Below are 27,875 nucleotides of genomic sequence, written 5' to 3' on the forward strand. Positions count from 1 at the left end.
TTTAACCGTTTATATATTTAACGTAATACTTTATATACTTTAATATAATCTATATAACTTAAAGGCTATCTTTTAGTTTAATTAGATTTTAAACCCTTAATAAAATATAGTCGTTTAGGTCCTTCTATTAGGCTTTTTCCTACCGGGCTATAGTCCTTTTAACTAACTATAGCTTGCCCTCCTTACTTACTTTATGTACCGGCTAGTAGCCGTATAGCGACTTACTTTAATAATACTTTATATATTTATATATAATATACTAAAATTAAAGTACTTTTTAATATTTTAGATATTTAAAGTAAAGCTATACCGTATTTCCTTTATAAGATATATATTATATAGGTATTAATATATTTTTTAGTAGCTTTACGATTTTAATATTAACAACCTTTTTATTTTTTTAATACTTTTCTTAGCTTTTATATAAAAGTTTTATAGGCTATAATATATTTTATAAAATAGTAATTCTATATTTATTATATTATTTTTTTAATATCGTTTACTTAGTAAGTCCTTACGCGAGACCCTTATCCTTAGCGACTTCCGTAGTAATTTCTATAATAATTTATATTATTTAATTCCGTAAAGCCTATATTTATAAATTTCTTTCCTTATACTTTACCTTTAGCTTTTCTAATACTTCCTTTATTTCTTAAAACTTTATATTTTTTTATCCGGCGTATTAATTAAAGTTTTTCTCGGAATTTACCGCTCCGCTTTATTAATACCCGATAGCTACTACTTCTAGAACCCTCGGTTCCTTTAATATAATAATTAATGCGATTTCTTTTTTCTATCCGAGCCGCTTAAATACTTTATAGTCTTTTTTAAAGTATCCTACTTTACTATAATTAAAATACTTAAAGTTATTTTTACTTTAGCTTTAGCCTTATAGCCTTTATTACTATATAGTATCGACGTTTATCGGTCCCGAATATATAGTACCGGAGTAGCTAATACTAAAGTATTTTTATTTACGCTTATCGTTAAAGCGATTACCGTTAAAGTATTTCCTATAATTATTACCGTAACTACCCTTACTGTTACTTCCTTTTTTTTCTATACGATACTCGAACTACCGATCGTTAATTTATATAATTATAGCGATATACTTATTAATAATATCGAGCCTCGACTTTTTATATAATTTATTCTTTACTTTATCCTTAAGGCTATAGTAGAAAAGCTATATTAACCTTTCGTCGTTAATAGCGCTATATAGATTATCGATCTTAAATTAAATTACGTAATCGGTTACCGAACGCGTTTAGCGTAAACTTAAAAATCTACTTTATATGCGTTTTACTTTATCGTATTTCCTAAATACCTCTTTAAGCTTAGCTTTAAAGGCACGATAGCTTTTAAAATACTTTATAGTAATTTTCTTTTAGTTTTTTAGCTCCTACTTATAATAGTCGTCGAGGATAGGCTCGAACTATACGAAAGCCCTATCTTTAAGCTTAATAGCCGCGAAAATTACTTTCGACTTTTCGTTAGTAAATTAGTTTAGGTATTAACGAAAATAAATTTTAAGTTAAATTAAAAACCCTTTAAGCTTTGCTTTTTCTTTTTTATAGCGTTCCGGTACCGGAAACTTAATGGTCGACTTAAACGTAATTAAGATAGCGAAAATCTATTTCCGGGTTTACTAAGCCTCGTCCTCGAGCTCTTTAAAACGCTTAATAACCTACTTTACGGTGGAAGGTATAAGTCTAGCGGAAAGTCCTTCGGCGCCTAAGCTAGGCGAGACGCCTCCTATTTAAACGTTTTTAAGTCCGGCTATAGTAGTAAAAAGACGCTTTTAATTTATCCGTAATAAAGTTAAAGTAAATATATAATATATAACGAACCTCTATTTAAAACCTCTAAAAAGGATACTAATTAAAGGCACTTTTAAATAATTTTAGTTTGGTATAGCTAAGTAGTATATAATAATAGCTTATTTTAATTATAATAGTTTAATATTAACGATTATAACTTTATATTATATATTACGGAACTATTTATTTACGCTAGTTAGTTCCTTCGTATATATAAACTTTAGAACCTTAAGGTACTCGCTTTATTATAGCCTCGATTACTTCTAGCATATTATATCCTATAATATACTTATCGTGCTATACCTTTAATTACCCCTAGCACTTTGTATCCTATAGACTACTCGTGAGCCTTAGCACTATAGCACTTTTGTCTATACCTAATTAGCCGTCCCCTAACCTTCTTAATAATCGGCTGGGCGCCCCACGCCCCACATGTGGCGTAGCCTGCTGTTGGTTTAACTGTAATAAATATCGACTTTAATTTTTAATTAAGTAAAGTACTATTAATCTTTGCTATAATCTTTATTATACTTATATATCCTCCGAACTTCGACTAATAAATTTCTATTACTAACGCCGTTTTATTATTTAACTTTATATACGCTTTATTTCTATACTATAATCTTCTTATATACTGCGGAACTGTCTTTATATGCTAGCCAGTTCCTCAGTATATATAGACCTTGATCCTTTAAGTACCTCCGTACCTAGTTCACTACGCTCACTAGGTAAGCCTGCTGATCCGGCTTACTTTCGCCAAGCAGTGAGCCTTCCCTTACCCTGCAGCCTCGCCGCTGTGTCTCTCTTCCCTAATTAGCGTACACGGCCCGCTGCATTCTCTATCTAGGCTTGCTATAAATACAATAAATATAATAAATACAATAAATACAATAAATATAATAAATACAATAAATACAATAAATATAATAAATATAATAAATACAATAAATACAATAAATACAATAAATACAATAAATACAATAAATACAATAAATACAATAAATACAATAAATACAATAAATACAATAAATACAATAAATACAATAAATACAATAAATATAATAAATACAATAAATATAATAAATATAATAAATACAATAAATACAATAATTAATATAAAATAGTAAGCTTTGCGGAACTAAACTTAGTCGCTCCGCTTACTAGTTTACAAAATTTACACTTGGCTTACCACTAAATTATTTTTTTGTTTTAAAAAATTAAAAAATTAAAAAAATTAAAAAAATTAAAAAAATTAAAAAAATTAAAAAAATTAAAAAAATTAAAAAATTAAAAAAATTAAAAAATTAAAAAAATTAAAAAAATTAAAAAATTAAAAAATAAAAAAAAATAAAAAAATTAAAAAATTAAAAAAATTAAAAAAATTAAAAAAATTAAAAAAATTAAAAAAATTAAAAAAATTAAAAAAATTAAAAAAATTAAAAAAATTAAAAAAATTAAAAAAATTAAAAAAATTAAAAAAATTAAAAAAATTAAAAAACAAAAAAAAAATTAAAAAAGTTAAAAATTGCTTCCCCCCAAAATCAAATCTATAACCTTTCCGAAAAAAAAAAGTTTATTTCACTTAACTATCATATCCTATATTTATTTTAAAAAAAACTCCTTATATAAAAAATCAAACTTATTGCTTTTTTTTAAAAAAAAATAAATTTATTTACTTAACTATATTACAGTTTAATTTTTGAATTCTATAAATAATAGTAAAATAAAAATCGACTTTTAGGAGAGCCGAGACAGGGGGAAAAACTTCGGGGAATTGTAAGTATCCCAAATCTGTTTCTGGACCTCCGTAGACTCCGGTAAAAAGAAAGATTTGTGGATGCCAAAATGGAAGAGGTCTGAGCTACTGAGACTACACCAGTCTGCCTCCGTTGGGTTCATCGCAAAAAGGTCGCTACGCGCCACACCGTTCTTGTTTTGCGTTAATAATGCCCGACAAGACCCTCACAGTCGCAACTTATGCTGCAGGTGCCTCGTTTGCCGCCATCACCCTCGTCTATGTATTTGGCCCAACTTTCTTCTTCGATGCTGGCCCATCTGCCTCAACGAACCGAAATAGAGGCGCCGTCGGCCTCTCCAACCCTGCCAATGATTGCTTTCTTAACTCTGTTCTCCAGGCACTCGCTGGGTTGGGGGATCTTCGAATTTATTTAATACGCGAAACACATCGTCGCAGCCTCGATGACGAGCTCGTCTACGCCCAGGTTGTACCAGTCGGTCTTCTCCCAGGAGATGTGCAACACTTTAGGGGCGACATGCCACACTGGAAGATGGAGGGTTTTCAGAAAGGGCTGGTAACAAAGGGACTGAAAGATATCCTGGACGCTCTCAACGAACGACCTTTGTACAAGAAAACCATCACCGCCATGCCATTCCTTCGTGTCTTGGAGGAGGCATTTCGCCAGCGAATTAGCAGACGGCAACAAGACGCTCAAGAGTTTCTGCAAGTGGTTGCGGAAAGGCTCTGTAATGAATACCACGCGGGACGAAGAGCGAGGGCCTCTGCACGACGGACTTGTGCTCTTGGTGATGCCGCTTCGGAGCTTGCGCAGACAGCGCCAGACAAGGACTCAACCCAGGGCCTGGTGACACAAGTCAACGACATTGAAAAACCACAAGGGCAGTCTGAAGTTGTCAATGATGAACTTGGTGGAGGGCAAGAGGAAGGCTTTCCTATGGAGGGACAGTCTGAATCACAGATCGAATGCCTCACATGTGGTTTCAAACCCCGTCCTACAGCAACAACATTTTGCACCTTGACTCTCAATGTGCCACAGGTGTCATCGGCCACCACACTTGGGGCTTGTTTTGATGGCATGTTCAAGACAGAATACATCGACGACTTCAAGTGTGAAAAATGTCGTTTGATGCATGCCATACTATTACTGGAAGCAGACCTGGAGCGATCCACCTCGGAAGTGGCAAGAGAAAATATACGAGCAGCTATCGACAAACTGCAATCTGCTCTTGAAACAGATCCTGAGGACCCCCCGAATGATGTTGTTTTGCCAGACCTCAGTCATGCCCCAAAGCGACGAATAGCACGCCACATCCGCCTTACCAGTTTCCCGAAGATCCTGGCCATTCACCTCTCTCGCTCGATCTTCGACGCCAGTCATTATTCTCAGAAAAACTCGGCCAAGGTGGTTTTCCCCGAAAAATTTCCCCTGGGTGGGTTGCTTAACCAAAAAAAGTACAAACTCTTGAGCGTGGTGACACACAAGGGAAGTCACGACAGCGGTCATTATGAAACCTTTCGTCGCCAGGTTATGCAACCCCCCTTTTCCAACCCTAGCACGTTTAAGCCAGCAGAAGTCTATAGCAGAACCGTCAGCCCCGCGCCCACGCCGCACATCAGAGCTCAGCGATCAGACGGTGGAGAGGAGAACTCGTTGATGTCAACACCAGATCCTTTGTCCCCTTCCGGGGGAGACTCACTCACGCCGCCGTTGGACCCTTGGAAACACTCTGTACCGGCACCTCAAACGTCTATCTTACCGGATGGAGATAAGCCAGCGTCACCTTTGGGCTCTCCGCAGAAAGATGTCTTGTCTGTCAGCAGGGGTAGGGAATCTGAATCCACCAGTCTCCGGTCGGTTGCAGCAAACGCCAAATCAACGTTCTCCAAAATCACCTCTCGACCTTCAGCCGGGACCGAAAGCAACCCAAAATCTGACGTGATGGATACATCTACTACGAAATCATTGACCACTGCCAAGCCGAGGCGCCGAAAAGTCCAAGACCGGTGGTGGCGTATCAGCGACGACAAAGTTAAGGAAGCAAGTACCCGCGATGTTTTGAGCATGCAGCGGGAGGTCTACCTTCTGTTCTATGAGATGGAGCGCGCATAAAAGCCAGTTTCCATTGCTTCTAGCAAGCCCCTTATCCTAAAGTCATTTGAGTCAGCATCACCAATGTCGTGCCATTGGGATTGTCAGTGTGTGACAGTCCTACTTTGGAGAGACTACTTCTGAGGGAGATCGCGGTTGGGTAATGTAGATGTATTAAGTAAGGCTAAGTTAGACAGGTCATAGCATAAGCACCCCAACATGGCTCGCGTGAACTCCTTGCAGGCTCATAAACTTGTATCTGTTGCTTGGGCAAGTGTAAGAACCAAGTTCTTACAGCCCCCTATTTTCCCGCCAGAACCAAGCAACCAACCACGTGTGTGATGGCGGGTGTTATTTTTGCGCCGATACTGGAACGCAAGTGTTGCTGGCAAGACGACAGGGTATTTTGTCATGCTGACAGGCTCACTGGCCAAGCAACTCTTTAACTAACTTGGCAGCTTCATCGCCGGTTGGCACAGGTGTGCTGTGGGCTTGGGCCGACTTTTGGGAGTCGAAACGCCACAATCCGCCAGTCTTGTCAGCGTCGCCATGCTCTGCCAGGTTGACGATTGGACCCAACCGGGTTAAGACCAGATCGGGGGCATCCGCGGAGGCAGTAAAATAGCGCCGTTCCCATGTGCGCCCCTCAGCCTTCTCTTTAATACGCATTTCGCGCTGAGCACTCTCGATCTTGCTCTTCTCAACGTGGACAACGTCAAATTCACCCTTCGCAATCGCCACTGCAACCTTGTTCCATGCCCTTCTTGACTCAAGGGGATGTTGCTCATCGATGGGAGCAACGATGAGGTTGCTTGTTGGGTTTTGGGCCGGGTCCCAAAGTTCCACCAAGTTGCCGGCGCTGTTGTGCTTGGCCGGGCCGGAGTGTATCTCGAAGGTTTTGGTCCACTGTCCCGAGACGTTGAAGAGGACATCCTTCTCCTTTCCAGTCGGGTACAACACCGCAGTGAGGGAATTTTTCTTGCCAGATAACCAGCCCTTTCCACTGTAGTCGACCTTTGCCGTGAAGCCAGTCGAGGATGTAATGTAGGAGCTACCGTCAAGTTCGATGAAAGGGGAACCAAAGACGAGACCCTCGATGTGCAGCGACGGAAGAGTGATCAAGTAGGTGTCAGGTTCTCCCGAAGACGAGGGAACAGTGAGAACGGCGTGGCCTATTTGCTTGACGTTGATTGTCTTGGAAAAGGACGCCTTCTGGGCATTGTAGCCCTCGAGCCGAACACCTGATTGAGCTGCATGTTAGCCTTGGGCTTGGCACTCCCTCTTCTTCAGTCCAGAGGAAGGAATTCGTCGTACCGGTTGTAGCATTAGTGATGTTGTAGGCAGTTGCTGGTGGGTGATGGCTAATATCAGTGTCAGCAATCTGTCGGGTACAGCAGAGAGAGCAGGCCACGGGTCGACGAACCTAACCTGCTCGCTGATGAGCTCAGTTGTCCCAGCACCGTCCTCCCATTTCCCGAGGAACAGCTCGCCCAGGAACGGGTTCAGTGGCTTCTTTTCATTCCCGTATTGTTCACTCCGACTGGCGTACTGCTGTTTTAATGTTGTCAAGAACCACTTCAAGACCAGAAGCGCACGTTTCGCGGGGTCAGGTTCCTTGGCAGGTGCGGCGAAAACGGATGGATGTTCGCACCAGTACGAGCTGAACTCGGTAAGGCTGGTAGACGAGAGGATGAAGGGAGGTGCGGTAAGGCTGGAGAGGTCTCCGTTGAAGGACGCGATAGACTGATCCCATCAAGGGAAGGTTAGCCGCAATGCGCTACAAAAGGTCGTGTCGATAGCTTTGACTGAGCAAGACAAACTGACCTTGAGGAAAGCACCCCAGCCTCCTCCGGCACCGGCTTGCGCTTGCTGCGGTGGGGTCTCCATGATGTCTCCGAGGTGTGTTGAGCGCGAGAGAATAGACAGTTGGGAGGTTGCAATGGAGCAGCACAAAGCGTGGTTGAATGCGATTTGTGATAGGGGGTACTAAGTCTCGACACACGAGATCACTGTGGAGTTGTGCGGAATGGCGGGATGGAGGGGTGTGCTGGTGGAGAGTGGGTTCTTCCCGGTGATTTAAGAACGAGTGGCCCTTCTGAATGGTCTTGGGGAGCAAAAGGCGGCCCCCTTATTATGTTGCCGGCTTGGGACACTTCCCAGACCTAGGCTGCGCCAATCATTGGTTACCTGCCGCCGAATTGTCAAGGTTGGGATACCTTTGTAACTGCGATTTGTTTGACGTCAACGTCTCGTCCCATGTTTCCCATGTTACTGGCAGACCAAAATCCAAAGGGGTGGGTGACAGTCTGGCAGTCTGCAGCGTCAACAGGTACTGGGAACGACCTGGACGCCGACGCCAAGCTGTTGAGGTTTAACCTTGGCCTCAGCCACCCACCATGACTTGAAGCTCTAGATCCAACAAACTTAGATTCTGTTGACGACTACCTGTGTTTCTACCCTAATTGAAATTCGCACCAACCAATCGACAGCAAACAAGATCCAGTATTTGTCACTCTGAATCCAACTTGGATTCAACCTCCTTAGACCACCACTCAGCCCAGTCAACCACTTTTCTCTCCTTTCTTGCCTTTTCGGCGCAAAACACCATCGCGTGACTTCGAATAACCTCATCTAAAGTGCATCCAATCAGCTCTCTCTGGGCTCGGTCCGTAGACCAGCCGTGATTCTTGACCATGTCGACAGCCATGACAAACTGCCTTGTCAGACCAGCGTCCCCACCACCATGGCCCAGGCTCTCGACCTGTGTGTTATGAGTGATGCTCTGTCCCGTGTTGAAGTTATGAACGGTAATGGTCTTTGAGTCGGCAAAAATTTCACCGTCTACACCATAAAGACGCGTGTGCCGTTCGCACACCTCCTTGGTTTGGGCTACCATGTGGAACGTAGCCAACTTGCTACCACGCCCGCGAAGATTATCCGCCAAAGGAGCTGTCAGTGCGGTACTGCCACTACTCCCGTCATGGCTGGATAAAGGGGAAGAGGGCCTCGGGTCTTCATCCCACGAGATGGTGACAATCTGCTCGTCGCAAACGTCGTTGTCACTTTCGTAGACGCATCTGCCAAACCAGTTACGCTGTGCGACTTCTGCATTTGTGCTGTTGTCGTCGTAGTCCTCGGCCAGATTTGCGAGCATGGCAGCTTCGGCGTCTTGCCCAGTTCCATAAGACTCAATGTCCGGAATAACTATGCTCAAGGGCCATCCTCTGTTGCCTGTGCCCACGCCCACGAGTTCCGGGCCAACGTAAATTCGTTTGGCTGAGTATTTGCAGGACTGTTCAATGGGGCAGGACAAGCAGTTTGTGGCTGCTCCAGCTGCCAAAGGCTTTCTACTTTTCTTGAAATACTGAAGCGACCCTGTGCTGGAAACGGTGGAGGGCAGGTGAGGCGGAGGGCAGCCTTGCGAGGAACAGTCTGGAGGTGAACAGAGAAGCCACAAAAGCACATCGATATCGTGGCAGCTCTTCGTAAGCAGGCTGGGAGCCGATGTCCTCTCACAACGCCTATATAGATTCGCACCGGTTAGGTATTGACATTTGCAGGGTGGTTCAACTTCAGACATACCAGTTGCCTCTGACATATGAATGCGTGAAATGCCACCAGCCCACGGGTTCTGTATGAACCACCGACAAGATATCTCCAATGACGCGATCCTTCAACAGTAGTTTTCGAAGCAACTTATTGTGGGGGCTGTAGCGAAGAACATGTCCGATCGAAAACACGGTCTGTTGGCCTGTGGCGTCAACGTTGTCTTGCAGGGCTTTGTACATGTCGAGGCAATGGTCCAGAGTGGTCGCCATGGGCTTTTCGCACATGATGTGTATTCCACCCAGCTTGGAAAGAGCAACGACAACCTCGCGGTGCATCTCGTCAAGGACACAGACAAAGGCAGCATCGATGCCGAGGGGAACATCCTTCTTCCCAGCCTCAGCCCTTGCCCTACGCTCCGTTTCATAAGCCACAAATTCACGCCAATCTCTGAAGGAAGCCCCCTCTGGTGGTAGTAGGGTTGAGCCCCATATCATCGTTGTTCCAAACTTGTTCCTCTTGTAGTCGTCTGGCTCCGCAACAGCACTAAGAACGCCATTGCTAGAGGAGATGACAGCTCGGCCATAGGCCCGACCGCGAGAACCGGCACCGATGACCAGAAGTCGGGGGGGACACTTGGAAACAGGGGGTGGCGGTAGAGGAACCACTCCCTGATCTCTTGGTGTTTTGTCGTCCATGTCCATCGGCAGGTAGGAACCCAATAAATGTGTGGTTGAGCGTCAGAAAGTTTGAGACTGGGAGAGCAGGTGCTCATATACCTGCCAGGCAGTTGGCCCACAGGATGTACGTGGCAGGGGATTCGAAGGAGAGGGAACTAGGGCTCATGGCAGGAGGTTGCCCTGCAAAATGCCTACGGTAATGCAAGATAGCCCGTATTGGGAACAGCGCTCCTCGTTCTGCCTTGCACAAACCCACAGCTCCGAGTCTCCAACCAGAACCCTACCCGATGGGCGTCGATCTAAGGATAACCAAGCTCTGTGTTCCAATTGGTATGAGGGAGATGGTGTAAGTGGACAATGCCCGGAACGATATCCGCAGCCGCCCCGCTTGGCCGTTCCCGTTCCGGGCCCAACCAGCTAATGTGCTCCGGGTCGGGTGTCTCCACCCTGCCTGCATGATTGTTTAACTCTACTTCTGACGTTCGGCGGCTGATCATAGGCCACTCGGGGTTCTGGCTCTTTTATGGGAACCGCCTTACTTTCCCCTCTTTCTCCGTAAAGGCGCAGTACGCGGCGAGAAAGAAATGTCCACTGACACGCCCGTATCCCATCCACGCGATGCCCTTGTGTGGATCGACTGTGAGGTATGTCGGATGTGTTGACGCACCTGACTTACGAGCTAACAGTAACTGACCATTTCATCATGATATGCCAGATGACTGGACTGGACCCAGATAATGACCTGATTCTGGAGATTTACTGTCTTATCACGGATGGTCAACTCAACCTGCTTAATGATGAGGGCTGGGGAACGATAGTGCACCAAAGCAAGGCGCGGATGGATGCCATGGACGACTGGTGCACTCGAGTCCGTAGGTTCAGCTGCCACCAGAGGACTTGGAAGCACACATCGGATTTCTAGGGCTAATATCGGTTCGACAACAGATGGTGGCAGTGGCCTTACCGATGCGGTGTTGAGATCAACCGTGACCCCAGAACAGGCTGCTGATGGATTGCTTGCATACATTCAACAGTATGTGCCTGAACGAAATACCGCCCTTCTTGCTGGAAACAGTGTGCATGCAGACCGGGCTTTCCTTCGAAAGGCGCCCTATGACAAAGTTCTCGAGCATTTGCACTATCGGATACTCGACGTTAGCAGCATTAAGGAGGCAGCCCGTCGATGGTGGTAAGTGGTTTGCTCCATTTCATGCCCCCAACTGGGGAAACCTCTGACACTACTTTGCAGTCCCAAGATTGCTTCCAAGGCACCCCGAAAGAAGGGGCTCCACAAAGCCAAAGACGACATACTAGAGAGCATTGAGGAAGCCAAGTACTTCAAAGCAGCCATTTTCCACGGAACTTGGTCGAGTTAAAAGAGCACTCGGTATATGCAGCTACAGGGCACGGCGGGGGATACAAATTAGGTGTATTCAAAAACACACTACTACGCCCAGGTTGCTCTCATGCCGCTCTCTTGGAGAGCTCGTCTATGTCTTGACATTTGGCTCATCTCTACCAACAAATTCCTTGAACTTCAGAAGCTCCGTCGCCATCTTGATCTCGGGTTTGAGGAACTCTTGTGCATCCATGTCATATGTAGCAGGGTCGCTGCTGTGCTGCTCAATGTAAAGACGAATTGTAGCACCCGACGACCCAGTTCCCGACAGACGAACAATGATACGGCTGCCAGACGAGAAGCAAGCATACAGGCCCTGGTTCGAAGATACGGAGCCATCCAGGTCAGTGTACGAGAAGTTTCCGGCCTCGGTAACTGTGCGGTCTGTTTATCGGAGAAACATCGCTGTTAGCATGGGCAAGATAAAGCTGTCAATTGTTGATATAGGCCATCACATACCTCCTACTTTGCTCCCGACGAAGTTGGGGTCCGCCACCAGGTCCTTCAATACGCCGACAACCTTGTTGGCGCCATCCGAGTCGACATCCTCGTAATCGTAACGCGTAAAGAATGTGCGTCCATACTCGGCCCAGAAGTCCTTTTGGATCTGCTTGATGCTGGGCGCGACCCCGGGGTTAGCAACACCCAGGCCGGCAATGATGTTTAGCCAGGCTACAATGGCCCAGAGACCATCCTTCTCGCGAATATGGTTGCTTCCGGTACCAAAGGACTCCTCGCCGCAAATGGACAGCTTGTTGGCATCAAACAATGCACAGAAGAACTTCCACCCTGTCGGGACTTCGTAGCAGTTCAGGCCCTGCTTCTTCGCGACCAAGTCCACCGCCCCAGAGGTGGGCATGCTGCGGGCCAGGCCGTAGACGCCATTATTCTTGAAGTATGGAATCAAGTTGGCATGGTGGGCAATGATGGCCAAGCTGTCACCGGGGGACACGAAGGCACCAGCGCCGTAAATCATGTTGCGGTCACCATCGCCGTCGGATGCGGCGCCAAAGGGGATGCTGTTCTTCTCAACCACTTCGACTAGGCTGTGGGCATAGGTGAGATTGGGGTCCGGGTGGCCCCCGTTGAAGTCAGGAGAAGGTTCGCAGTTTTGAATGGATTCAGCACCAAGACCAAGCTCCTGTTGGAAAATGGCCTTGCCGTACGGCCCAGTGACGCCAGAAAGGCCGTCGAAGAGCACCTTGAAGTCGGGATGGGTGTTGAAGAACTTCTTGATCAGTTCGAAATCGAAGATGTCCTTGAGCATCTCGACATAATCGGCAGTGCTGTCCACCACCTCAACTTCCAAGTCACCATATGACTGGGTTCCAATGGTTGAAATATCAATGTCGGGAATGTCGGCAATCTTGTACGACGTGAGCGTCTTGGACACCTCGAAGATCTTGTTGGTGACCGATTCGGGGGCAGGGCCGCCATTGGCAAGGTTATACTTGATTCCGAAGTCATTCTTGGGACCTACGGGGATATGTCGTTAGCACAAGGAACAAGACCAGAGAGGAAGATACCGGATCAGGTCTTACCGCCGGGGTTGTGGCTGGCAGTCAACAAGATACCACCGGTGGCCTTGCGCTTGCGGATGACATGGCTGGCAGCGGGTGTTGACAGAATGCCATTCTGACCGATCAAGAGCTTCTTCACTCCGTATGCGGCGCCGATCTTGGCAATGACCTGAATGACCTCGGGGTTCCAGAATCGGCCATCACCACCAATGACGAGATACGATCCTTGAGGCGTCGGCTGGTCAGCTACGAGTTCACACAATCTCTCGACAGACGGGAGCGCGCGCTATGCCCACCTTCAACGCCCTCGGGAATGGACAGCAGGATGCTTGTGACGAAAGCCTCGCTGTAATGCGGTTGCTGGAAGACTGTGACCTTCTTGCGAAGCCCGGAGCTGTAGGCGTGCACCAAGAGGTTAGAAACAAGACTGATTGATGATCCTCACGAGAGCTGGACAGAGCTTGGGGAAGCTCTCACAGACAGCTCAGCTCAGTTCCGCGGGGCAAGCTGCAGGGGGGTGGGGTGCTGGCCGGTGACGTACGTGCCAGGTTTCTGGTCAGTGAAGGGCTTGAACTCGACCGATTTGACTTGCATCTTGACGCTTTCGAGGTGGCGGCGTGATTCTGTTGCTCTACAGGAGTAAAGAGGAGTTGGAGGGGAGAAGACGATGGGCACTAGGGGGGGGGCGTTATATGAGATTGATGAGGAGGGTGTGAGAGATTGGATCGGGACAAAAGAGGCGCACTTGTTGGGCTGGGGCGGGCACTGGCGGGGTGTGTGTGGCCCATGGCAGCAATTCCCGAGAGGCACTCGCCCCACCGTGCCATTCGGAATGGCAATGGCATCGCATCGAAACAGGACCGCAACTTCCTCTGCGGCGTGATGGGATGCAGGCAGACCCAGCCATGCCGCAGGTATGCCCGATAACTACTGCGCGCATTTTCACCTCGCACACGCAACCGGGCTGTTGTCAGGATAGCTCAAGCAACAGGCACCTGGAGGAAGCAATGACCTCTCTCGTAACTGATTTGAATAGACGAAATGACCCCGTAATGCTCATGCCCAAGTCTGGTGAACCGAGAAGGTGGAATCCGTGATGTCATGTCATAGTGACAGACAAAGACGGGATCGGCCTTCTGCAGCGAGACCCCTCCGACTGGCCTAGGCTTGACCACTTGCTCCCAAGAACTCCATTCCATGTAGCACACATAGTCTAGCCGTGTGTTGTCTAAGAAGGCCCTGCATCGTTGTTATCAACCTCCTCGGACGACTCGACGTTTGCCATTCTCAATGCAAAGACTTCCCTGAACCTTTTTGCTCCTATTTGTGACATCCTGTCAGTGAATTACCTCTGCGGATCTGAACGGATAGGGGCCACACACCTTCCTCGCGGTCAAAATAAATCTCAAATGCACCAGACTTGTTCTGCCGCATATTTTCCTGCCGGTATGCGCTACAGAAGACATATAATTGAACATCCTTCAGCCACACACGGTGCTTGGAGCGACGGCTGAGCCAGGTCCGCGACTGGGACTGGTGTGTGACTGAGAAAACGGCGTTTAGAACAAGGTGGGCCGGTAGACAATAGGCACATGAAACTCACCAAAGGCTGTCCATACGGGACATTGTCTCAACTCCCCTTCCCATACCGCTGCATGGAGGCGTAGGCCTCGTGTTTGTATGTCTTCGTACACAATGAGGGAGTGTTTGAAGCCGTCATCAATAATTTGCCTGATGGAGACACACAAGTCAGCTTGGACTGGGCCTAAACCCGTGATGGAAAAGGTGGGAGGAGGGAGTCTGGTTTAAACGCACGCTTGAAAGAGACGTTTCTCTCTCTGAAGTCCAAATTCATTGGGATGTATTTGCACCGTCAACATATTGCGTGCCTTCAGCGCCACAAACGTACAGTAAAACAACACCATTTCTAGACATCTTGTTAGCCAGTCCAGAGACAAGGGAAATTAAAAAGTGACGAGGACGCCTACCTTCCCATGTCAGGAAGTATAGAGCAGCCCAGAGTTTGCTGCATTGTTCTGACCGGCTCCATCGTTTGAGCTGCAGTGCACTTCCTTCCCGGTTGATACAGAGCTCGTGGGCACCAAACAGCGAGAACCAGGGAATATCGCCCTGCATGGTTCTCATGAGCAAGTAAGGTGATTGGTCGACCGAATTCAAGTAGACAACGATTGAGATCCTGTCCTCATCAAATGGCCTATAGTCACCAGTGGTATCAATACCCTTTCTGCATTGAAGAACTGAACTTATATGGCCAGTACGCACCTCCGGAATAGAATTTTGGACTCTGGCGGAATAGTGAAATGGCCCCAGGGGTAGAAGGGTCCATACGACTTGGAGCTTGAGAAATACGTCAGCTGGACCTTCAGAGGTGGCTATTTTCAACAGAACATACTGTCTTAAATGTTTCAGGGCCGTTCGAGACGGCAGCGGTAGGGAGAATATCTGCTCCGCCCAGTGTGCGTTCTGTGATCCGTTAGAATGGTGAATTCAACAGAAAGAGAGAACCTCACGAACGGCGTCTTGCATGATTGCTAGTGGCATGAGCTCTTGCCGCACCAGGGTCCCAATCTGCATCGGAGGTGGCGCTTCAGGGAGAGAGTAGTCGTTAGCCACCGCGAATTCTTCCTGGCCATGCGCCAGCTAGCTCCAGGGGGAAGAAACTCACCGATTCCTCTCTGTTCCCGCAGCTTCAAAATTCGAGTGCGGAGGGTTTCAAGAGTGTTGAGCTCAAAGCTCGGCGACCTAAACAAAGTAAGCTCACGGCCAAATAAAGTATTAGAAGGAGATCAAAGTTACCTCGTCAGCAGCTGCTTCAGCAACGATAGGAAGTGATTGTAAAGGACAAATCTTTGTGGAAGTGGGAGCCCAGAGGCTTCTTCCGTCATTTTATTGTACATCTTTCGCCATCTCATTTCTCTCGAAATGGTTTTCTCCTCATAGTAACCGATGATATCTTTCAGGGTCCGAGACAGGCAAGGGAGCACGACGTTGAGGTAGTTGGCAACGATGGGGACACGCGAGAAGTGCACCTGGGATCGGTCGGCGAGGTCACGTAGAAGACGGCACGAGCTGCGTATCTCCCCGGTGAGGGCAATGAGATGGCCATGGAAGGACTCGGGGAGTGCTATTTGTAGTTGATCGAGACCCATGGCCACAATCTCGCACCTGTCAGCCTCACGACAGCAGCCCCGGAGGAGGTGTGCCTCAATGGGGATGTTGAGGTTCACTGTTGTCTCGAGTTCCATGATGACTTCTTCTGTCAGTCGATTGGGTAGTGTTTACAAATCAGCTGAGATATCGAGTTGAGTAATTCGTGCTGATTAGTCTGGATGACGGCGTCGGCCCATGGCGGACCTTGAAAATCATGATCTCTGGATGGCCCGGTATATTGCTGGCACCGGTGTTTTCTGGCGCCCTCCCCCCCCCGAGATAGGCGATGGTGTTTTGGTTATTTCAAGATGATGTGCCGTTGCAGTGTCGAGGCTGGGGAGAAACAGGACAGTGGAGGTTAGCACACTACTGACCCTGCCCAACCACCTGACCCGAACTCGAAGAGGAGAAGGGGTATGACAGTGGGCGGCGATGACAGGGGGTTTCAACAAAAGCTCAGCCAAAGACTAGAGCGGTCACGATCTTTGTTCCAAGCTTTTGCACAGAAGGCAGGCAGGAGAGGACGGGGGAGGTTGCAGATCGGAAGAAGTCCGAGGGAAACAAGCAGACGGGGACGAGACCGACTTTAATGCCAAGCCAACCCACCGACAGCGGCCGTGAAACATGCCTGTCATGCCCCCTCTAGTGTAAAGAGCCTCAATTGTTTAATCAACAACAAGTGCCGACTCTGAATAGCCTCCCATAGCCTTAGGTTATGATCAGGGTTATGAAGCAGGAGGTGGCCCGTAACATGGTATAGCCGTGGACGAAGGGAGCCGGATATTGGGCATCGAGGCATGATAAAAGAGACGCCGAACGAGTAGAGAGGAGGGAAAGATGGGGAGGCTCGAATCAGATGAGGCAAGGTGCATAGATTGCTGCAATGCAAAATGAACCGAGGAGTCAGAGACTGCCACGAAGCCAGCCCAGATGCAGCAGCAGCAGCAAAGGTCATAAACGTGCATTAGACAACTGTTGGAGGACTGAAGAGCGAATGAAGAGAACCGGGCCTCTGCGGCGATGGGACCTGCCATGCCGGGAAGAACCAATCGAGCGAGAGAGACCATGCATGGTAAGTTGCAGCAAGTGGACAATCTGCTGCCCACATGACGATGATTGGAAAGGGATGGGTGAGGGGGCGTGATTTTCACGTGAGCAGCAACTGCTGTGAGCTTTTTGGCCTGTGGAGCGAAGTATCGAACCACACCCGAACAATGGTTTGGCCATACGTCCCAGGTCGTCGACTGCGGCCCCAGATTATGCTTGGGAACCATTGCAAAAAACATGCTTACAATTGGGGGACATGATATTATGTAAAAGGCTCATTGTTGTCTCGAGGCCCAGGAGATGAGAAAAGGAAACCTTGAATATTTGTTATACATGTGTAGGTAGTAGCTTAAGGGGCCAGCATCACACCCCTCATGGACCCATGCGGTCCCCCAGCCTAAAAGAAGTCATCTGTAAGATTCCCTCTCCCTGAAAGATTCCTTTGATCATAGCAAAACCTCGCGCAAAAACCATGCCGGAAAATAACTGAAAAATAAAAAGAGAAGCACTGAAATCCCATGGCCGTGCCCCAAGCAACACCGTCCCAACCCAAAGATACATGGTTTAAAAAAAGGCGCCGAGCAAGTCGCACCGCCTTTGCATTGACTGGATATGTTTGTTTGTTTTTTCAAGACTAGTTGCCGCGAGCGCAACGAGTCGGCGAGAAAAGAGTGTATTTACGACGACTCCTCCTCGTCGCCGTCGGCCTATGCGAACCGGTCAACCATCTTGCACCCTGGGAAGGTGTGATGCTCAGGCGAGACTTACGTTGTACGCCTGCTTCTCATCCTCATAACGCTTCTTGTCGGCGGCAGCCTTGGCCTCATACGGGGCACGCTGCTTGTCGCTGAGAGCCTTCCATCGCTCACCGAGGATCTTGCCAACCTGGCCGAAGGAAACACCAGGGTTCTCCTCGCGCACGTTCTCTCTCTGCTCGTTGGCAAAGAACATGTACGCTGAAAGACCACGCTTGGGAGCGTTGGGGTCTGCAGAGGCTGGTCAGCTCACGGCCCAGGCCAGGTCAAGACGCGCCAGGACGCGCCAAGGATCCATTCTTTACTTACCCTTCTTGCCCCGCCCCCTCTTCACCTTGGGCTCGGCCTTGCTCTTAACTGCGGCCTTAGGCATAATGATTGATGTGAATCTATCGACAGCACCATGTTAGTCTGTGAGACGTGAGGAGGAATGCGAGAAGGAATGCGAGGCCAGACTGCATGTTGCGGGGGGTGCATGGTGCGAAGGGGGGCTTTCTCAAGCAACAGGCGCAACATGCGCGCGCGTCGCGTGGTGAGAGAAGCCGCAAGAGCTGCCCCATCCCCGATGACGAATGGATGAGTGGCCCAGAGTCGCAAACGCAATTGCGCGCGACGACGGCATCAAAACACGGCGCGAAGCTCAAAAATCAGAAGAGAACATGTGAAGATACGTACTGAAACGGGTTTGAAGGGAGTCAGATGATGAAATGTGGGCTGGTGCTGGAAGTGCGCGACAGGTCAGTATGCCAGGTCGTTGTTTTGATCCGAGGGTTGAACTGGGTTGGCAGAGAGCAGGGCGGAATGAGAGATCAGAGGAGGATGAGTAGTGGGTGGGAGATGTGCAGCATAAACCGAAGGCAGGCTTTGCGTCGGGTGGGTGGATGAGGGAGAGTCAATGACAATGACCCAAGGTGCTGGGCGGCGGGGAGGCAGATAATTGCTTGCTTGCTTGTTGTTGCTGTGTATTTGTTGTTGCTGTCATTGCTGCTAAAAGGGAAGGGCAATGGAGAAAAGGCGCAAAGCCAATGGAGCAGGGCAGGAGTACTTGTGGTTTGGCGGGGAATGGCGGGCAGTGGGAGGTACTCACCGGATGCGCAGTTGTGCGGTCTTCAGTATTGGGAGTTGTGTGAGGTGCAAGTTTGTATGGGAGAAGGAAAGGAGAGTTGAGAGGGGAGGGGGACGCTGGGGAGCCGATTTTTCTAGAGGCAGGCCCGCTCCCTCACCCCGCCCGCCCCTTGATTCAAATCAGCCCGCTCATGCCTGGTAACAAAAAAAAGCTGCAGCCGGGCTGATTTTTTTGGGCCTGATTTTTGGCACCCACTCAACGCACCGGCCAGCCCTTGGGCCCTTGACTGCAAAGTACAAAGTACAAGGGTCCTTGTACAGCCGAACTGTGCGTTTTCGTACCCGGTACCTGCGACATTTCCCTCTCGTGCGTCGACAGTGATGTCTTATACCACTACACCAGAAGGTCCCTTCTTGCTCTCACCTGCAACCCGCCGACACATCCTACTACACCACGGCCGGAAGCTCGTTGCTCGTTGCGACACCTCGGCCAGTTCAACTCGCTCCTGCCCAGCTCGCCATTCTGTCGCAGTCATGGCCACGTCCAGCCCAAGGGTTGAGTATGTCATCCATACACGAAAACAGCTTACCTCTCAAAAGGTTGTTGCGGGTGTTACACCAAGCTGCAGGGCGAACAGAGAGAAGCGGCAACGGCAGCAGCAGCGGCAGCAGCAGGATATTGCGGTGAGCGCAAACGGTCCTCCCTCTTGCTGGTTGCCGGCGCCGTCTTGATACATTGCTGGCTCAGAACCAATCAACAGCTCATCTGTCTACCTCAGGATACCAATAGGTGAGGCATAGGCAGCTCCAGCAAATGCCTTCATGGGCCTGGGGCTGTCCTCAGTCCAGGTGAGGTGCTCAGAACGCGTCTGATAGGTGCACGGTTCCCTTCAACATGGGCAGGTACATCTATGGGTGCTGAAATCCTTTGCCTACCAAGTACCCCGTACCTCTCCCCTCACAATTCCCCGTCCTTCAAAGAGCATGGGCGCGTCTCTGTCTGCGCCTCTCCCTTATCGGCTTGGTTGGCATGGTTGGTCAATCACACACCTTTTGATGATTTCGGAGCCCTTGGTCACTCGCACCCAGTCACCCAGTCCCGTCACCCCAACATGCCACTGGCCCCATCTGGGCAGGTTGCCAGTCCGCTCCCCCAACGAAGAGCCACAGCCAAGAAGCGAGGCAAAACTCGTCTGCGCGACGTCGAGATTATTTCAAGGCCACCCAGCAGCCAGCAGCTTACGCCATTCCATCGGGCACGGAAGGTGAGGGTTGGAGCAGAGGTGGAACCGTCAAAGACGGCCATTATGAGAGTAGGCAAATGTCCGTAACCGTACAAAACGCCATCCACACTCCCACGGTAACTACTCCTCTCAGCTTGGTTGACACCACTCTCATGAAAGGAGGGGAAGGCAACCTGTTTTGGACGAAATCGGAATCCTTTTCCGCGCACAGAACATCTGTCCCGCCACGCAGAGCCTACACCACCCAGTCCCCGGGCCGTTGCCCTATCCACCACTTGATTCTTACCTAAGCAAACGGCACATCGCTTTCTGTGATGGCCTCTTAGCCATCAATAGATACATACTGCATGGTATGTTGCTGGTTGCCTGTAAACTACCTTTATCAGATGCCTCTCAAAGCCAAGCCTCCTCAATCGTCGATGTCGAGCACCAGTTCGCGCAAACGCTCATCCCGAACCCAGTCAAGACCGCTGCCAGTGACGATAGCACTAGCTGTGCCTTTCATCACTCTCCATTTTCCGCGCGTCGCTCTAAGCTGGGTCTCTAATGTGTCCAGTTCCATCTTGAGCTGTGTATTTCTGACATTGTTGGGTTCTTGCCCGACATTATCAGCAGCAAGGTCAAGCGTTTCCGATGCGAGTTCCACATTTCGCTGTTTGGTTTCTAGATATTCAACCTCAACCTTTGCGAGCTTCTCCATGGCCGAGTGCAGGGCCGAGCAGTGCTCAGCGGTGCGCTTTGCTGCATGGTCGCGCTGCTCGATGTGGGATAAAAGATCCCTAGGTATTGGTTAGCGACAGCTTTGGGCCTCCATCTCAGTGCAGCACCCACCGTTCAACAGGCGAGGTGTGAGTGGCATGGTGGATGGCTTTTAGAGTTGGCTGGACCGCCACGACGCTTTCGATAACTATGTCGCGAAGTGACAGTGATGCCTTTGCTTCTAACAGCCGGGTTCGACCGTCTGGTGATCCTTTCCCTTTAAACAAGGAAGTTAGCCACAGAGCATGTGCCAGGCACGCACCATCTCGGTCATGCTGGCAAGTCTCATACACACCTTGGGTGTAGCGCTCTTGTGCTCTGAGAACTGCCAACTGGAGCTGGAGTTGTTGCACCTTGTCGTAAAGCTCCAGGACGCCGGCTTCGGCCTGGGACAGCTCGGGTACAGAGGTCGTTGCATTGATTGCTGCCATGTTGGTGGGAAGAGCTGTAAATTTCGATCCCGTGGTGAATGCTTCGCCGGTCCACACGTGAGCCAGACGCGCCTCGACGCGGTCTTCACCTTTGAAGCAGCAGGAAGCTTTTAGGTCTGCATGACGTAGCAGTGCAGCTAGCTTGAGAGCACAGTGTATTTAACATGGATGCCCCTCTACGGAGTAGTGCAGGTGGTCTTTTGGTGGAACCCAGGTGGCTTGGTGAGCAGCCTGGGGCGACCAAGATACGGTAATCATCCACAACCACAGCCTGTCTGCCTTTCGGCGGCATGTGCGCTCTTGAGCTATACCTTACCTTAACCTCCACCATCAGTATTTTAAGGTTGGAGCCTCCAGGGCAGCTTGATTCAATTTTTGTGTGTTTTTTCAACCCACAGGTGTGAAGTCGGCTGGGTTCTTCTTACGGGAGACGGCCGACTGCTGCCAACCGGGCATCCCGCGTGTCTATCCGTCCTTTGCACCTGCAGAACACTGAACGGTGAAGCTGAACAAAAACACTCGGGATAAGAAAGAGACGGGCCTTTATCGTTTGCGCACCGTCTCCTTCCGCCGCAGCCCGTTGCGAAACTCTGGTCAACGGGTCCAGCCTTTTCCATTTGTATTCCGTTCTATTCTTGAAAGGCATGTGTCGATATGGCGTCACAGGTGTTGATTGCCCACACGGGTCAGCGCCTGCATCTTGACGCTTCCCAGGCCTCATCGTGCGTTACCCCTCCCCTACTGCTACGCTGTACCCGTGAGAGATGCTGACAGTTTGAGCAGCTTGGACAACCTCAAGGCCATCGTGGCCTTGAATTTATCTATACCCGCACAGTACATCATCGCGTTGACCCCCCAGGGAAGGCCCTTGAAGCCCCAAGCCACCTACACCGAGGTTAGTTAGCTTTCGCCCTGTGGATATGGGTTGGGAGGACATGTGCAGCGTGATGAGGTTGGTCTAACGACGTTGAACAGAAAGAAATCTACATTTACGATAGTCGCCTAGCCCTAGGATCGTCCCCAGGAACACCGCCTCCTGCCCGGTCCGAGCTCCCTATACCCAAGGAATACAGAGTCTCAGACGCCCCGGACTTGATCGAAGACTCGCGCTCTATTCACGCATGGCAAGAGTTGTACAAGGCACGCCAGGTCTGGGCGTTCAGGGTGGTGGAAGATTGCAGGCAGATGGCTACCGCCGCAGATGACCGCTACAGCGAAATCGATGTTATGCTCCGTTGTCTCGATGCGGCTGTCACCAACCTCGAGTCTGTCATCCGAGGCCTGGAGCCCAAATATGCAGAGCTCACGAGATGGATTCCCACAGCCCGGGCTGACTATGCGGCATTGGCAACAGGATGGGAGGAGTATCTATCGCTTGCACGGAGCATTCCGGTTTCGTCGGCGATGGTCCGGTTCATGACCGGACAGGAGGTCAGCGGCACTAAGGCAAGGCTGCAGCGGCAGACCACTTTGGAAGACCTGATTGATCTGGAAACTACCCGAAAAGCTGGCCGTTTGGCGCCAGCAGCCCTCCGCAAATTCAACAACAGGGTCGCAGATCTAGACAAGGCTGCAATACGCTTATTCCAAGATGCTGAGGATCTCTTCCGGGAGTTTGAGAGGACCATGGCACGGTCAGCCATGGACCATTCTCGTGACGCACATCAGTTATTGCAGGACATTGAAGCGGTGGCCAAGAAAATAGACACGGACTACCAAACGACGCTGGAGTCCACGAGTTCGACCCGGGACGCCCTCTCGCAAATTTCCAAGATTGCGGTCAACCATACCGAGCGCTTGCTGCCAAGCATGGCAAAGCGAGCGGTCGAACTGAGCAACATGCTCCAGTATGCCACACAAGCCAGAAATACTCTTGCGGCCGAGTCCACAGAATTCATGCGGAGCATTGCCGATATCACGTCGCTCAGCAGCAGTGTCAAGGCTCAAATCAATGGGGTCAACCAAGAAGACGAGCTCTCCACGTTTGATCATCTCCGTCTCGTTCAACAAAGTCCGTACATGTACGCCTCCTTTGTCGTTGAGGCGATCAGGCGCCGCGAGTGGCTTGAAAAGGTCAAGCAAGACTCGTCTACCCTTGCCAACGAGATGGCTCTCTTTCAAGAAGAGGAGATCAAGCGGCGCAGAAAGTGGTACAAATCCATTGCGAACACATATGAGCCCCAAACTTCAACGTCAGAGAGTAATGTACCCGGCTTGGAAGTAAATCTGCTCGGAGAAGAAGAGAGCTGGCCGTCAATGACTCGAGGGGACCTGGAAGAGTTCTTTGCGCTCCTACAAATACCAAAGGCAGACCCCGAGATCGTGAATGACGTGGGAAAGCTGGTGGCAGAGCTGAACAACCCTACAAGACAGCAGTCCAGGAGGATGAAGGCCTTTAAAAACGGCAGCGTGCATGAGGCTGCCCTCGGACGTAGTGGCTTGTTGATTCGCGGTGATGACGACCTACTCCGGACGTTGCAAGATGAGAAAGCTAAGCTAGAGGGCAAGCTTAGAACAGCAGAAAGTCGGGTGCGACGTCTGGAGGATTTGCTTCACCGCCAAACCCAAGCATCACGACCAAGTATCGGCAATCTATTCCAGGTCCCAAGCCAGCAGTTACCGGACCGCAATGACTCTACAATATCGGTCCGGTCACCTCGGATCGCAGACGACCGGAGAGGATCACTTGAGGCGGCTGACGTTTTGGCCCAACGAATTCAGCAGCTCGAGTCTGACCTTGCAGCCGAGATGGAGAGGTCGGCGGGTCTAGAAAGGGAATTGAATGTGCAGGTGGCCCAGCATAACAATATCAAGGGCCAGTTGAGCGAGGTCAACTCGACGAAAAAGGACCTGTTGGAAAATATGGAGGCTCAAAAGCGGGAGTTTGTGGAGGAGCGAAAGTCTTTCCAGGAGGAGATCCGGCAATTGCAACTGCGCCTGGAGCACACAGAAGACGAGATTGAACACTATGGTGAGTCAAGGGAGCATGAAAAAACCTCTTATGATGAGAGGATTCGCCTTCTTGAGTGCGAGGTGCTTGAGAAGCAGGACGCCCTCCTGAAATTTGAAGGCCAAGTTGAGGTCCTTCGTAAGGAAACAGGCTTGCAGCGGGAGAGGCTGGAGGCCCAGGAGCGGCAGTTGCAGCACGCACAAGACGAGCGGCAAGACCTAGTAAAGAAGGTTGAGGTGACAAGTGAGGAAGCGGGACATCATGTCAAGACGCTACATTCTCTTTGGGGACTGTTGGCGCCAGACGCATCCATCCCGGTCGATCCCACTAAGCTTTCAGAAGCAATTGTTGGCAAAATTAACGATGTACTGTCTCGACTGCAGAGGCTAGACGGAGATATGTCGCTTCTGCGCCTGGATCTCAATTCTTCTCAAAGCGCAGCCAAGATTGCGCAGGCGGAGAGGGCATCACTGGAAGCAAGATTCGATACCTTGCACAAGGCAGTTTCCGAGGAGAGGGCAAAGGTAGCTGCATTAGAAGGCAAACTGGCAGATAGTCGCAGCCAACTCCAACAGCTGCGCTCGAAGTTGGCCGATGGTGAGACTGGTACAGAGTCTCTACGAAAACAGCTCGAGCAACAAGAAAAGAAAATCATGGTCATCACAGAGGAGCTGGCGTCGCGCACATCGCAGGTCGGCAGCATGGAAGAAGGCGCTCGGCTACTCAAGGAGAAGCTGAAGGAATCGCAGGTCCGGTTGTCGGAGCTGGGAGCTTGGTTTGAATCTCGGACCGAGCATGCAAAAGAAATTACCCAAAGGCTATACGCCCAGAACGAATGTTTGATACGCCTCCTTGAGCGGCTCGGGTTTTCGGTAACCCGTCAGGATGGCAACATGACGATACAAAAGGTTCCGAGGGCAGAACGCTCGACTCAAAGCACAAGTGAGTTGGATCCCAGCATGTCTCTTCGACGCTCCAGCACCCTTAACCTGCGCCCAGTTGCAGACAGTGCCGACCTGAAGCTGTTATACTGGATGGATAGCAACAACAGACAAAGCGAGTCAGCAAGGTACACCGCCTACTTGGAATCACTTGGCTACTTTGACATGGATGCCTTTTGCGAAACCGTGATACGCCGCGTTCGAGATATTGAAAATATTGCCCGGAAGTGGCGAGGATACCGGGACAAGACACACGCATTGCAAAAGGATGCTCACAACAAGATCGCCTTCAAACACTTCAAGGAGGGCGACCTGGCATTGTTTCTTCCTACCAAGAATCAGGCAACAGGTGCTTGGGCGGCATTCAATGTGGGCTGTCCCCATTACTTTCTTCGCGAGAAAGAGTCGCACAGGCTGGACAATCGTGAGTGGATCGTTGCCAGAATCTCGCGGATCCAGGATCGCGTCGTGGATCTCTCCAAATCTCTGCAACATCAGCCTGGAGATCGAAGGAGGCGGTTGTCTACAGACGCGGAGCCATCTAAGGACGACAATGACAACCCCTTCGGCCTGTCTGATGGTCTGAGGTGGTATCTGATCGATGCAGAGGAGGATAAGCCAGGTGCTCCGAATACGCCGGGCCTTGCAAAGTCTACAGTGACGGTAGCTGCCAACAAAGTCGAGGCCATGGCTGACATGCACACCCATGGGCGGTCGGGGTCCAAGTCTGGAGGGCTTGTGGGTCGTGGAGCTGCGCCGTCTGGCATTGAGGGGGTCAGCAAGACACTTTCCAAGAGTCTCGAGAGCCGTCGCTCTAGTACGGGCTCTAGAAAGGCCCTGCCCTTTGCGATTGGTGTTTCTCGAGGTCGGGACAGTGCCGTCGCTAGTGAGACAAACTCTCTCCGTGCTGCGCCAGCCGATACTCCGGTGGCCACAAGTCCTATACAACAGCATGCTGTGCCTCAGGTTACCACTCAAGCAGTTGATGCTAGGCAGACGATCGGTGCCGACGGGGAAGAAGGAAGCTCAACGGAAGCAGCGTCAGCCCAACAGCCGCGACAATCGCTTTCTGAGGTGCGCAACCCACTTGATTCCCTCATCGGACCCTGAAGCATACCTTTGCATTACCAGTGTTGACAGGCTCAATGAAAAGCGGGTCTCTCACAGCTTGGAGCAGCCTGCACAGAGCGTTGGCCCTTCCGACCTTTTAAAGAAGAGTGTAGTCTGGGATTCCCTTTGGAACCTGGACGCTCGTTACGATATCGGACCACAGTACAGGCAGCCCTCGAGCTGAGGCTTGTTTGAAGCTGGCAACTCCCAAGGGTTTATAAAGATCACATACGTAAAACAGGGGCAGAAACGAAGTCAAACAACATGGAATAATGTCAGGGAAGTCATGGCAGACCCTGCTGCATCATCAGGCTAGAATGTTTTCGTAATATGTCGTAAGCGGTGCATGCAATGGTACACGTGTATGTACACAGTGATAGTTACAATTAAATTATACAATCCAGCCCGGTCCACTCCCCTGATTCAACTTAGTGTTGACAGGCTACCAGCCGGCCGTTGGCATGGGACGTTCCTTGTCTTTCCTATACGGCAGTCTTCTTCGACGCTGGCCGTGGCTCTTGTGTCTTCTCTTCACTGGGGAGAACCTCGACAGACCTGGTGATAGGCTCCAGATCCGAGTTTCCAATCGATACCTTCACTTCGAAGCGTCCTAGCTCCTTGATCTTGTTGATTTCGTCCTTCAAACCTAGCACGGTGACATGAGCGGGCTCGATGTTGATCTGAGTCCCGTCCTCGTCGGCAGATATGCAGCTCTTTATCGAACTCGCAATGTCCTTGGTTGATACAGAGCCATAGATCGCGAGGGGTCCCTGTGGGGTCTCCTGGGCCGCGGCAACAGCGACGAGAGGTGATATGGTTGCCGTATTGGATGGCGGGGCAGGAATCGGGATACGATAGAAGGTGATGGTTTTCGGAACAAGCCTTTCAAGAAGCTCACGCACTCTCTCCGGCTACAATCCAGCCACCGTTGTTAGAAAACAATTTGACCTTTATCAAACGCTGGAAACGAGAAGAGTGCCCCTACCTTGATGGTCTTCTTCACAGGCTTGGCGGCCTGCTGAGGTTCGGCTACCGGGGCAGGTGGCTTCGTGGCAGGCAACTGCTCCAGCACCTTCATATCGACAAACGTCGGGTCCCTCTCGCCGACATCATTCTTGAGGGATAGGCCGAGCTCCTTGAAGCGGGCCACAGTCATATATTCCGCCAATTTGCGGGGAAACCACTCGTTGCGCATGCGGCCGCGCTCGACACGGAAGATGGCATCTAAATGGAAAGAAGAGGATTAACAAGCCTCCCTTTGAATTTTGTGAGGGGAGGCAGTGGTTTAAAGTATACCTTTCCTGCCAAACTTGGGGATATTTGCTAACAGGCGGACGACAACTCCCTTGTCGCTGGGGACGAGATGGGTGGACTTTGCTCGAGTTTGAACCAGTGGGAGGGAGTTGACGGGACCGTTGGGGGATAGAAAGGGCTGTGCTAGCCTCCGCACGCACCAAAGGCATGCTGGCGATCTGCTCACCACTGGTCCCGCCATCGTGACGGGTTGAATGGGACTTGGAGGGTCGGACAACGGGCGTGTGAATTGGAATCACAGCTCCAAAAAATCGAGACCAGGAGCTATGGATAAT

The 27,875-nt window shown here is 49.8% G+C and overlaps 12 protein-coding genes across 12 annotated transcripts; 3 read left to right on the forward strand and 9 right to left on the reverse strand.

The window, feature by feature from the left end:
* Nucleotides 1-3,766: 3,766 nt before the first annotated feature.
* Nucleotides 3,767-5,689, forward strand: QC763_114290 (uncharacterized protein; the record flags this gene model as incomplete). Its single annotated transcript, XM_062908008.1, has 1 exon — nucleotides 3,767-5,689. One exon carries the CDS (start codon nucleotides 3,767-3,769, stop codon nucleotides 5,687-5,689), a length of 1,923 nt encoding a protein of 640 aa, XP_062770852.1.
* Nucleotides 5,690-5,781: 92 nt separating this feature from the next.
* kes1 (Oxysterol-binding protein 4) lies at nucleotides 5,782-7,555 on the reverse strand (the record flags this gene model as incomplete). The annotated part of the gene is made up of 4 exons (XM_062908007.1): nucleotides 5,782-6,909; nucleotides 6,983-7,029; nucleotides 7,092-7,411; nucleotides 7,493-7,555. The coding sequence occupies 4 exons, from the start codon at nucleotides 7,553-7,555 to the stop codon at nucleotides 6,092-6,094; spliced, it is 1,248 nt and encodes a 415-aa protein (XP_062770853.1). The 3' UTR covers nucleotides 5,782-6,091.
* A 622-nt stretch (nucleotides 7,556-8,177) lies between these two features.
* Nucleotides 8,178-9,918, reverse strand: QC763_114270 (uncharacterized protein; the record flags this gene model as incomplete). The annotated part of the gene is made up of 2 exons (XM_062908006.1): nucleotides 8,178-9,189; nucleotides 9,251-9,918. 2 exons carry the CDS (start codon nucleotides 9,916-9,918, stop codon nucleotides 8,178-8,180), a joined length of 1,680 nt encoding a protein of 559 aa, XP_062770854.1.
* A 36-nt stretch (nucleotides 9,919-9,954) lies between these two features.
* QC763_0015000 (uncharacterized protein) lies at nucleotides 9,955-10,351 on the reverse strand (the record flags this gene model as incomplete). Its single annotated transcript, XM_062905288.1, is given in 3 exon segments — nucleotides 9,955-9,993; nucleotides 10,090-10,174; nucleotides 10,179-10,351. Coding segments are annotated over 3 exon segments (297 nt in total).
* Nucleotides 10,352-10,365: 14 nt separating this feature from the next.
* Nucleotides 10,366-11,301, forward strand: rex2 (Phosphatidylinositol 3,4,5-trisphosphate-dependent Rac exchanger 2 protein). Its single transcript, XM_062908005.1, has 3 exons — nucleotides 10,366-10,766; nucleotides 10,840-11,083; nucleotides 11,144-11,301. The coding sequence occupies exons 1-3, from the start codon at nucleotides 10,541-10,543 to the stop codon at nucleotides 11,268-11,270; spliced, it is 597 nt and encodes a 198-aa protein (XP_062770856.1). The 5' UTR covers nucleotides 10,366-10,540; the 3' UTR covers nucleotides 11,271-11,301.
* Nucleotides 11,240-13,597, reverse strand: PGM2 (Phosphoglucomutase-2). Its single transcript, XM_062908004.1, has 5 exons — nucleotides 13,355-13,597; nucleotides 13,110-13,207; nucleotides 12,835-13,038; nucleotides 11,753-12,769; nucleotides 11,240-11,677 (listed from the first exon to the last, which is right to left on the reverse strand). Exons 1-5 carry the CDS (start codon nucleotides 13,405-13,407, stop codon nucleotides 11,385-11,387), a joined length of 1,665 nt encoding a protein of 554 aa, XP_062770857.1. The 5' UTR covers nucleotides 13,408-13,597; the 3' UTR covers nucleotides 11,240-11,384.
* Nucleotides 13,598-13,823: 226 nt separating this feature from the next.
* Nucleotides 13,824-14,439, reverse strand: QC763_0015030 (uncharacterized protein; the record flags this gene model as incomplete). Its single annotated transcript, XM_062905289.1, has 3 exons — nucleotides 13,824-14,133; nucleotides 14,196-14,357; nucleotides 14,433-14,439. 3 exons carry the CDS (start codon nucleotides 14,437-14,439, stop codon nucleotides 14,042-14,044), a joined length of 261 nt encoding a protein of 86 aa, XP_062770858.1. The 3' UTR covers nucleotides 13,824-14,041.
* Nucleotides 14,440-14,443: 4 nt separating this feature from the next.
* Nucleotides 14,444-17,039, reverse strand: QC763_0015040 (uncharacterized protein; the record flags this gene model as incomplete). Its single annotated transcript, XM_062905290.1, has 7 exons — nucleotides 15,631-17,039; nucleotides 15,500-15,576; nucleotides 15,349-15,419; nucleotides 15,227-15,297; nucleotides 15,097-15,171; nucleotides 14,802-15,028; nucleotides 14,444-14,544 (listed from the first exon to the last, which is right to left on the reverse strand). The coding sequence occupies exons 1-7, from the start codon at nucleotides 16,077-16,079 to the stop codon at nucleotides 14,444-14,446; spliced, it is 1,071 nt and encodes a 356-aa protein (XP_062770859.1). The 5' UTR covers nucleotides 16,080-17,039.
* Nucleotides 17,040-17,190: 151 nt separating this feature from the next.
* NHP6 (Non-histone chromosomal protein 6) lies at nucleotides 17,191-18,159 on the reverse strand (the record flags this gene model as incomplete). Its single annotated transcript, XM_062908003.1, has 3 exons — nucleotides 17,191-17,738; nucleotides 17,800-18,017; nucleotides 18,096-18,159. The coding sequence occupies 3 exons, from the start codon at nucleotides 18,157-18,159 to the stop codon at nucleotides 17,709-17,711; spliced, it is 312 nt and encodes a 103-aa protein (XP_062770860.1). The 3' UTR covers nucleotides 17,191-17,708.
* Nucleotides 18,160-20,504: 2,345 nt separating this feature from the next.
* QC763_114220 (uncharacterized protein) lies at nucleotides 20,505-21,470 on the reverse strand (the record flags this gene model as incomplete). The annotated part of the gene is made up of 3 exons (XM_062908002.1): nucleotides 21,150-21,470; nucleotides 20,927-21,071; nucleotides 20,505-20,874 (listed from the first exon to the last, which is right to left on the reverse strand). Exons 1-3 carry the CDS (start codon nucleotides 21,283-21,285, stop codon nucleotides 20,505-20,507), a joined length of 651 nt encoding a protein of 216 aa, XP_062770861.1. The 5' UTR covers nucleotides 21,286-21,470.
* ATG11 (oligomeric, coiled-coil, peripheral membrane protein) lies at nucleotides 21,403-26,618 on the forward strand. Its single transcript, XM_062908001.1, has 3 exons — nucleotides 21,403-22,007; nucleotides 22,069-22,180; nucleotides 22,261-26,618. Exons 1-3 carry the CDS (start codon nucleotides 21,940-21,942, stop codon nucleotides 26,284-26,286), a joined length of 4,206 nt encoding a protein of 1,401 aa, XP_062770862.1. The 5' UTR covers nucleotides 21,403-21,939; the 3' UTR covers nucleotides 26,287-26,618.
* Nucleotides 26,554-27,781, reverse strand: QC763_114200 (uncharacterized protein; the record flags this gene model as incomplete). The annotated part of the gene is made up of 3 exons (XM_062908000.1): nucleotides 26,554-27,197; nucleotides 27,272-27,510; nucleotides 27,583-27,781. The coding sequence occupies 3 exons, from the start codon at nucleotides 27,779-27,781 to the stop codon at nucleotides 26,769-26,771; spliced, it is 867 nt and encodes a 288-aa protein (XP_062770863.1). The 3' UTR covers nucleotides 26,554-26,768.
* Nucleotides 27,782-27,875: the final 94 nt, after the last annotated feature.

The sequence above is a fragment of the Podospora pseudopauciseta genome, chromosome 1 (genome assembly GCF_035222475.1).
Source record: "Podospora pseudopauciseta strain CBS 411.78 chromosome 1, whole genome shotgun sequence".
Lineage (NCBI taxonomy): Eukaryota > Fungi > Ascomycota > Sordariomycetes > Sordariales > Podosporaceae > Podospora > Podospora pseudopauciseta.

Bases quoted from the DNA above. Each gene is read 5' to 3' on its own strand.
- PGM2 (XM_062908004.1), bottom strand. From the start codon at position 13,407: ATGCAAGTCAAATCGGTCGAGTTCAAGCCCTTCACTGACCAGAAACCT. The intron at 13,208-13,354 runs GTACGTCACCGG...GCACGCCTACAG, and splicing joins ACTGACCAGAAACCTGGCAC to CTCCGGGCTTCGCAAGAAGG. The intron at 13,039-13,109 runs GTGGGCATAGCG...CGACGCCTCAAG, and splicing joins CATTCCCGAGGGCGTTGAAG to GATCGTATCTCGTCATTGGT.
- ATG11 (XM_062908001.1), top strand. From the start codon at position 21,940: ATGGCGTCACAGGTGTTGATTGCCCACACGGGTCAGCGCCTGCATCTT. The intron at 22,008-22,068 runs GTGCGTTACCCC...CAGTTTGAGCAG, and splicing joins GACGCTTCCCAGGCCTCATC to CTTGGACAACCTCAAGGCCA. The intron at 22,181-22,260 runs GTTAGTTAGCTT...GACGTTGAACAG, and splicing joins CCCAAGCCACCTACACCGAG to AAAGAAATCTACATTTACGA.
- rex2 (XM_062908005.1), top strand. From the start codon at position 10,541: ATGTCGGATGTGTTGACGCACCTGACTTACGAGCTAACAGTAACTGAC. The intron at 10,767-10,839 runs GTAGGTTCAGCT...GTTCGACAACAG, and splicing joins CGACTGGTGCACTCGAGTCC to ATGGTGGCAGTGGCCTTACC. The intron at 11,084-11,143 runs GTAAGTGGTTTG...ACTACTTTGCAG, and splicing joins GAGGCAGCCCGTCGATGGTG to TCCCAAGATTGCTTCCAAGG.